The sequence below is a fragment of the Plectropomus leopardus genome, chromosome 1 (genome assembly GCF_008729295.1).
Source record: "Plectropomus leopardus isolate mb chromosome 1, YSFRI_Pleo_2.0, whole genome shotgun sequence".
NCBI lineage: Eukaryota > Metazoa > Chordata > Actinopteri > Perciformes > Serranidae > Plectropomus > Plectropomus leopardus.
In genome coordinates this window covers 9,791,754-9,800,619 of record NC_056463.1, presented here as the reverse complement: position 1 = coordinate 9,800,619, position 8,866 = coordinate 9,791,754, and the positions used below count along the sequence as shown (strand labels likewise).

At 38.5% G+C, this 8,866-nt stretch overlaps 1 protein-coding gene across 1 annotated transcript; it reads right to left on the bottom strand.

Moving 5' to 3' along the window:
- Positions 1-142: 142 nt before the first annotated feature.
- Positions 143-7,399, bottom strand: LOC121947045 (retinaldehyde-binding protein 1-like). Its single transcript, XM_042491926.1, has 8 exons — positions 7,376-7,399; positions 5,702-5,742; positions 5,055-5,183; positions 4,709-4,913; positions 2,761-2,939; positions 2,492-2,650; positions 1,268-1,378; positions 143-1,182 (listed from the first exon to the last, which is right to left on the bottom strand). The coding sequence occupies exons 2-8, from the start codon at positions 5,708-5,710 to the stop codon at positions 1,036-1,038; spliced, it is 939 nt and encodes a 312-aa protein (XP_042347860.1). The 5' UTR covers positions 5,711-5,742; positions 7,376-7,399; the 3' UTR covers positions 143-1,035.
- Between the last annotated feature and the right edge of the window lie 1,467 nt (positions 7,400-8,866).

Here is an 8,866-nt window from a genome sequence, read left to right as displayed (position 1 = left end):
ATTATAATAAAAACATGTTGATTTAAATCAGTAAAAATCAGTGCAAACTGGTTTTTTTTTGTAGTATGTATTTGTATTTGAGCCCTTTGTCACATTCCCCAGAACATTCCTGAGCAATTTTTGCAGCATGTAGGTTGGGGGCTACTGCCATCAGGGAGTGCTGTTGCCATGAAGGGGTATCTACATGAATACCAGGACCCAAAATTTCCCAGCAGAATGTTGTAACTAATTGTAACTATTTACTTCACCTGTTACTGGTAATGTTATGGCTAATCAGTGTGCAGTCTGTGGGTTCAGCTGGTAAATCTCATGTTCTGAAACTGCATCAGGTTAGATGAAATAACAGGAAAACAAATGATAAAAAAAGATAGTTCATATTAAACAACAGACACACACAAGAAAAAACTATTTATTTGAAGATTTCCCAATCCAATGCAAACTGCAGAATGGATCTTTGTGGTTCATGAGGCATCTGAGAGTCTCAACTCAAACAAGGCTGTTGAGACTGTTTCCATGGCACTGCATCAGGAGGCTCCTTCCCCTAAAACAATAATCAAATGCAGGCATATCTGTCATCAGTTTCCCTCTTCATATCTTTCTGAACCCCTGAGACTGTGATGCACTTCTGTTCTCACTCAACTGACAGGATCGTAGGCACAAAGCTGTTCTGTATGCTGTGAAATTCATTTTTAAGGCGAAGAACAAATCAAACTGACTCACTCTGGATGTGAGCTACATCATCACATAATCAGCTCTCTTGTTTTCCCTCGGCTCGTTAAGCAACGGCGAACGTCGGTGCACATTAACCATCAGTTATTCTCTCTGTAGTAACTAAACATCCTGTTTCTTTCCCATTTATATCAACATTTTTTTACTTGTTTGCAAACCACCCCCTGCTCCTAACTCTAGACACTTCTTTTTGCTCTTAATAATAAAAGAAACCTAGCTTCAAAATAGACCTGATCTGATCACAAAAGAAGCACCTAGGACGAAGGACTCTATAACTCTCTTGTTTGAAATGGGAGGACTGTTCTTTCAGAGAGCAGTGTCTTCAGAGCCAAAAAGCTTGTTGGCGATGGCCTGGCAGTCTGCGACAGAGGCTTTCCCATCAAAGTCTGCTGGCAGGATGTCTGCGTCGAAATCTTTGAAGTAGTTGTCGAGCTCGTCGCCGTGAACAAAGACCTGAGGGAAGTTATGAACAGTATTCAGAGGAAATGACGAAACTGAATGTTGGTTTTAGATAAAAGGGTCAGTTCTTCATTCGTACCCTCTCCAGCAGCTTGCTTTTCATAAAGGGTTTGACCACGTTGTATGTAGTGGTGAAGTACCAGGGCTGATGGGTAACGTGGACCGCCTTAAACCGTGCTGGGAAAGAGTCCTGCATAAAAACACACAAAATATTCAGAAAAAAAATAGTTTTAAAGTCGCCCATCAAAACATTCTCAGCTTTTCTCATTGCATCTGCTCTGCATGGAAGAGTAATTCGCCCACATACACTTTCATTCATGAAAACTGAAACAGCTGGTGCTGGACAGATGCAAGAGTATCGATGGTTACACCGTGTGCAATAAAGAGAGGATATGTTTTATCACTAGACACAATTTGATACACCAGAGGAACTGACATTATTCTTGACATTTTAACTCTATTCTTGTAGTGCAAAAAAAAAAAAAAAATTAAAAGTTTCCTCCTCTGATTTATTTTTTCTTATGCCTGACCCCTATTTTAAAAGTTTAGCTTTATCCTTGATATTTTGATTGCTTATTGATTTTTTATTGTTGGCATTTCGACTCACTCTAGTTATTCCTGCTTTATTTAAACATTTTAACTTTATTCTCAACAAGTCAACTCTATTCTCGACATTTTTACGTTATTTTTGACAATTCAACTCTATTCTCGACATTTTTACGTTATTTTTGACATTTTGACTTTATTCTCGACATTTTGAGTTTATTCGCGATATTTTGATTTTGTTTTCAGCATTCCAACTTTAGTCTTGACATTTCAACTTTATTATTGGCATTTCAACTTTTTTTGACATTTCAACTTTATTGTTAACATTTCGACTTAATTTTTGGCATTTCAACTTTTTTTCTCGATATTTCAATTTTATTCTCGACATTATTTCTTTATTCTCAACATTTTAACATTATTCTCGACATTCTGACTTTATTCTCGGTATTTCAACTCTTTTCTCAACAGTTTCTCTCAATTTTGACTTTGCTCTTGACATTATGCCCTTAGTCTCGGCATTTTAACCTCATTCTTCATTTCAACTTTATTCTGGACATAATGACTATTCTTGACATTTTGACTTTTCTTTTCTCAACATTTCAACTTAATTCTTGACATTTCAACCTTATTCTTGACATTTTGACCTTATTCTGGACATTTCAATTTTTTTTTCTTGTAATGCAAAATATATAAAATCTTCCTCCTCATATTGTGTCCTGCTTTATCCCTGGCCCAAATACTTCTCCTCAGTTCTGACCTGCAGCATGTCCACCATCTTCTTGAGCTCGGCCGGCTTTATTCCTGAGGCATGCTGCATGGTGAAGCCTTTGAAATTCTCAATCAGGACAAAACCATTGATCTGAGTTTCTTCATTTTCCAGCAGCTTCTCCAGAATCACACAGTATGCTCTTAAGATCTGTAACACACAAACACACACACACACACACACACACACACACATTTGTAACAAAACTTTTGAATAATTTGCTCTTGCAGCTGTGCTCTAACAAGTTGCTCTACAGCTACCTCATCGAATGTGATCTCCTCCAGATCCCAATTCTCGATGTTGAAGAGCAGTACCACGCGGCCGTACTTGTCCCGGCTGGGTAGAACCACGGGGTAACCCGCCTCAATGGTGCTGCGGACTGCTTCAGGGGTCAGGTTCTCAAACAGCTCAGGATACTCCTTTCTGAAGCGCACATAACCTAGAGGACCCCCAAAACACATACACAAACACAGACACATGCGAGCACACGCGCACCCACACACACACACACACACACATCACAACCGAGAGATCAGCTGCATTCTCTTATCAAGCACTAATGGTTCACAAACCTTTTGTGTACAGTACGAGTAGAGGGATCAGTGCAGGTTGTTGATGTCCCAAACACAATGAAACCACTGTGCATCTACAGTGCCGCTCTAAGCCCCTTCATACCGAGGCACCAATTAACCCAGAGACTGTGTGCGTGTGTGTGTGTGTGTGTGTGTGTGTGTGTGTGTGTGTGTGTGTGTGCTCTCAGTGTTTTTACTCACCAGCAATTAACCCCACAAAGCAAATTCATGTTCACATCACATTCCCCTCTCACACAAACGAGTTCTGCTTCAAGTAATAAATGTGTGTGCATGTTTGTGTGTGTTTTCTTGTGCTTTTGTTTTTGTGACGACCAAATATTCTCACATCAACAGCAAAGTGGTCTAGTGGCCTTAGTAATTATTACACGAGCAGAGGAGAAAGTGATGAGACATAGCATAAAAAGTGACCGAGTCTGCGTAATGTTATTTGAATATAGAAAAAGTTGAAGATTAGGGTTGGCGAGACAGATTGAGGATCAGTCAAACAAACACAGGACTTTCACGCAGAGAACGCTGCTTGTGTCCGAAAGTCAAGGTTGACTTCTTTGAATAACAACGTATCCTGTCCTTTAATTTTCTCCTCTAATTTATCTTTTAACGTATCCTTTATTCTGTGTTGATTCTGCTTATTATTATCATTATTCTTAATGTTCAGTGTCTACTACCTTTATTTTGTTACTGTATTTTTCAGACGTGTTACCGCCTCTAATCTGTTTAATTCTGCCCTAACACTTGTCCGGCCTTTGTTTGGCATTATTGACTAACTTCAGTTGTTTTTTTAACTCTGGGGTTTACTGCCTCAGCTTTTCTTTGTTTGTCTAAGCACTTTGTAAACGGTATTTTTGAAGGTGCTATATAAATAAAGTTATTATTATTAGCCTAGTATGTTAGTATGCCATTGTCACTCCTGTCAGCCCATTTACCCGTGATAACATCCTTTCAAAAAACATGGGTTACGCATAAGTTAGTTGCTGTTTTTTGACTTTAAGGACTTGTTTAAAACTGTGCCTATAAGGACAGCAACATGTGTTGTTTTTGGGCTGGTCATATATGTCATCTTGGAAGTCAGTGGACATTGGTCCATGTAGTTTAGATATGAAAGAGTATTAAAGGTTTAGACTTTTAGACTGAAGTTTAAGTTTTAAATTAGGGTAGTCGGGAACTATTTGTCTTAAAATGGCTGATTGAATAATAATACTAATAATAATTTTGAGAATTAACAACCATTCTACTTTTCAATCTCATCTCCTCTGTGACCGACACAATCAGCACATGGGCTGTGAAGTTCCCAGGAAAACACTGCAGGTTCACAAGTAAAGTAAACTTGCTGTCCTATTTGAAACACAAAGGAGGGCTTTGTCAGGGGAAACGCAGAAGCATCTCAAAGCCCCCAATTAATGAACCCATGCCTCGCTGTCTCAGTGATGGGCAGGATTCATGCAAACCGGCAGCACAAAAGAGATCTCACCCTCAATTACTGAGGCTACTGGAAAAGATCTGCAGAAACACAATCAATATTGATGCCAAAAAAAATCACTTTTGATATCTCAGTTTGTCTCTCTACAATGAAAATAAAATAGAAATGGGCGAATAGATGGTGTCTTCTACCACTAACCCTTCATGAGCTCGTGGGCTCTGACAACCTCAAACTTGCGAGCTCTGAGGAAGCGCAGCAGCAGAGAGTCCGGTTTGTCCCCGAAACGCTCCAGCACCAGCTTAGCCAGGTCGTCTCCTTCCGCCGCTCTCTCGTTCATCATGGCCCGCAGGTCCTTCAGTGACGACGCCCGCCTCTCATCCGTCTCACTCAGCTCATCCTTCGCCTGAATGAACAGAAACATTTTCAAGATCACAGCAACAGGGTCACATCAGACAAATGTTTGGGCCTGCAGGGACTCTACAGTTTGGACTATTCTGATTTAAACTCATCTTTACATGTGGCTGTCCAGTTCCATTTTTTTTACCTTTTGCACAGTGTGTCCAGGCAGTTTGTGGCACGGCCCAAACACCGGCCCATGATCCTTCACTGTCAAATGCTCCAGTTTAGCCCTCATGGCCTGCTCATCCTCCGACACCATGCGGAAACATCCAGTCTGCAAAAAGGACAAAAACTTTTAGAAAGAAAAGATCACATCGGCATAAGCAGGATATAATCAATCATGCAACTTTTGTCTTTAAATCACTGTTTTAAGCCTCCGTAGCTGCAGTTTTTGAAACAACTAGACATATTTTACTGCCTGAATACTTCAATTGAAGCTCATTACAATGACTTCTTTTATCTGTGAACCAACGACCCAATCTTAGCCAGAGCAGACCCCAAATGATGCACACCAGCGGACGGCTTCTTAATCTGCTTCACATGATTACAGAAGGGACTTCTAAAGCCACTTCTTAAAAACAGCTTAAGCGTCCATCCCAGAGCCAGCATCTACTGGCACAATAACAGTATTAAGCAGCATCATGCGCTGACAGTCGAACCGCAAAGAGCTGATGCTTTTAACCCAGGACCAACCACTGAAGTGAGGCCAGACACCGACACATGGGCTTAAACTGAGACAAAGCGACATTCAAGTGCTCTTTTCTCTCTTAATTTGTTGTAAAATAAACTCACAGCAGCCATGGTTGCAGTGTCTCACAGCAGCTTCACCAACACTGTGAAGAAATGAGAATTGGCAAAAACAGAACATGAACACATCAAACCTTTCTCTCAGAGCTTTCCACACATTCAGTTTGTTCACGGCGTAGGATAAAAATACATCCATTTATTGGTATATTATGAAACCTACACATTTGATCTACAAAAATGCAACAGGTGGTGTTTGCAAGCCTTACACAGTACAGTAACAATGCAGCACCACCACTCCTCCATAAAACCCAGTCACCCAATATAGTCTGAATTTGTCAATATAGTCAAAATATATATATATAAATGCCTAGTGATATTTGGAAAAACAAAAAATATAGTTGAACAAAATTTGCTGCTGTTGTGAAGTTATTTCCAGAGTCCCGGAGAACTTTTAAACTATCCAGTGCAGAACAAACTGGTTGAAAGCAGCGACCAGCCTGTACAGTACTGATCTGAATAAAACAAAAGATAATTAATTGAAGTTTTGGGGGGTTGTTTGTTGTATATTGTTGTTTTTTTTAATGACATTTAAAATGTAAGCATGGTTGTATGTAAGTGTATGATGTGTGGATGTGTACAGAGATATGTATAGTTCTTACATAATTCAGAATTGTATGAATGTAGTTATATTTTTTAAAAATAAATTCCTCATCTATTCCATTGTTAAATGTGACTATGAATGTTATAAAAACTTAAACTCACCCCAAATTTAACTGGATGAAAAAAATATTCTGCTTGCTGCACAGTCAAAAAAAGATTTTTGACCCGTTTTTCAAGTTGTGTCTCTTTTTGTAAATCGCAAAACAATATAATGCACAGATAATATGTGCAAATTGATAAAAATATGAAATTTCTTGCTCCCATAATTGTTGGATTAGAAAACAGAGGTGCAACTTGATTTAAATATAATAATTGTTATTTTTTGTTATATGCAAATGTATTCATTTGGGATTATTACTTTGAGATGAGTCATCTACTTTTTGAGATGACCTCCAGATGATTAGAATAGACCTTGACCATTTTGGAAATAAGATACCTGTGTTTGTTTTTTTGTAAAATCACATGCTCAAACTGGGGCTGTACCCATTATAACTGCTATTTAAAAACATGTACTGGACATTGTACATTGAAAGTATACAGTACTGATCCAGAAATCACATTTAAACCCATTCTTCAAACATTATTTAAACATTTAAATAAAACTTATATAGCCATATAATATGAATTTAGTGTGACATAAGGTCACATACTGACTGTTATTATTAGTTTATTTAAAGTCTTTAACCAAGAGTCATTACACAAACACCTTGAAGCTCCAAGAGCAAAAATATATGTGTGTGTGTTAATCCATCCCTTAGGATGTAACACTTGTAACCAGTTATCCAGGCAATGACATGTAAAGTTCATATATGTCAGTCAAAAACAGAGCATCAACAGTGCCATGAGCAAAACATACACAGTATGGACACTGAATAACAGTCATTTTTACAGTAAACAATGCTTATCAATAGTCATTAAACATCCAATTAAAACAAACGTTGTTTAGCGCTTATCTTCTAATCATCACACCGAACAGTGTATAATACTTTCATTATTTCATTCATCTGTATTCCCTGATCGAGCTGAAGCTGATTTAATTAAAGAGCAGAGCAGACTTACCTTTAAGCAGACAGGAGCAGAGGAGTCGACAGAGTGGCAGAGGAGACAACAAGAGGACAGAGGATCAGGAGGGGAGGAGTTATTGAAAACGTCACTCAAAGTAGGATTAAATGACACAGTGGATTACAATGAGGAGCTAATCTACATCATGCAAACTGGGAAAGAAAACATTAACTGGGATGGAGGAGGATAGGTGTGCTGGTCTGGACCATTTGATTTTGGAACACATGCAAATATAAGCATATCTCAAACAGAAAGTAAACTATAAGAAGATATGTAATTATTATTTAGATTTTTATGTTTTGTATTAATTGTTTGTTAGGTTAGGTATTTATCACTTAGACATCATGTTGTCTAAAATTAAAGTGTTTGCATGTTTTTTCTCTCATCATAACTTGTCTCCAACACGTTGCTCTTGTTACCTGTTCAGACTGGAAGTTAACCAAGCTCATGTGATATGAGAGTTGGAATTTTACTCTTGTGCCTGTGAAAATGTCACATGAGAGAAACGACCACCTGTGAAGGACTCACACTTTCAGCTTCATATTACACATTCCTCTTTGCACATTCTTTGAAATCCTCATTGGAGGGAACCACTTTGTTTTGGACCCAGATTATGGATTACTCATCCATGATTGCACAACATCAGACAACTCGACTCTCTTTTTGGCAGTTTTGTCAATTATAGAATTGAGAATCAAAACACATTTGCTTTTGGTTTTTTGACACTGATGCATCATTGTCTATATCTTTGTTAGTTATAGCAATAGATCATTTGATGTCATTTTTGCTTCACTTGCAAAAATGTACATTTTTTTGCCATAGAACCAACTTTTAGATTTACTTGGGACACAAACACCCGTCTCCTGGGTCAAAGTCCTGTGCTTGTTGGATCCGGCCACCTTAAGTGGACTTTTTTTTATACTACATCACTTGGCCTGAACGTCTAAAAATGCCGTGGATGGGTTTACATCGGAGTTGGTTGAAGGTCTGGTGAATCTCATACAGATGCTAAAGGCTGCATCGTGTTTCCCTATCTGATGTAGAGGGCCACTGACCAGGCAGTGTTTTATTGACGCTGTGGGAGTAAAACCCGTCTGAACCACATTGGTTGCTCTGGTCTCCACTTAGGTCCAGAGTCAAATATTAACTATTAAATGGACTGCCATTGTACAGATAGGCATGTTCCCCAGATGATGTATCCAACTGACTTTTGGGATCTCCTGACTTTTCCTCTAGTGCCACAAGAAAGTCAACATTTGTGGTTTTGAGCAAAATTTTTCAACGACTACTGGAAAATTTGCATGAAATTTGCTACAGACATTCGTGTCCACCTCAGGATTGTGACAACTTTGGTGATGCCCTGATTTTCCATCTAGCATCATCATAGGGTCAAAACGGAAATTTTCCAATTCATCATATTTCCATTAGCTTCAGCTGTACGTTGTGTTAAGTGTTATTGGTGAATGTTAGCATGCTAACCTTTAAACT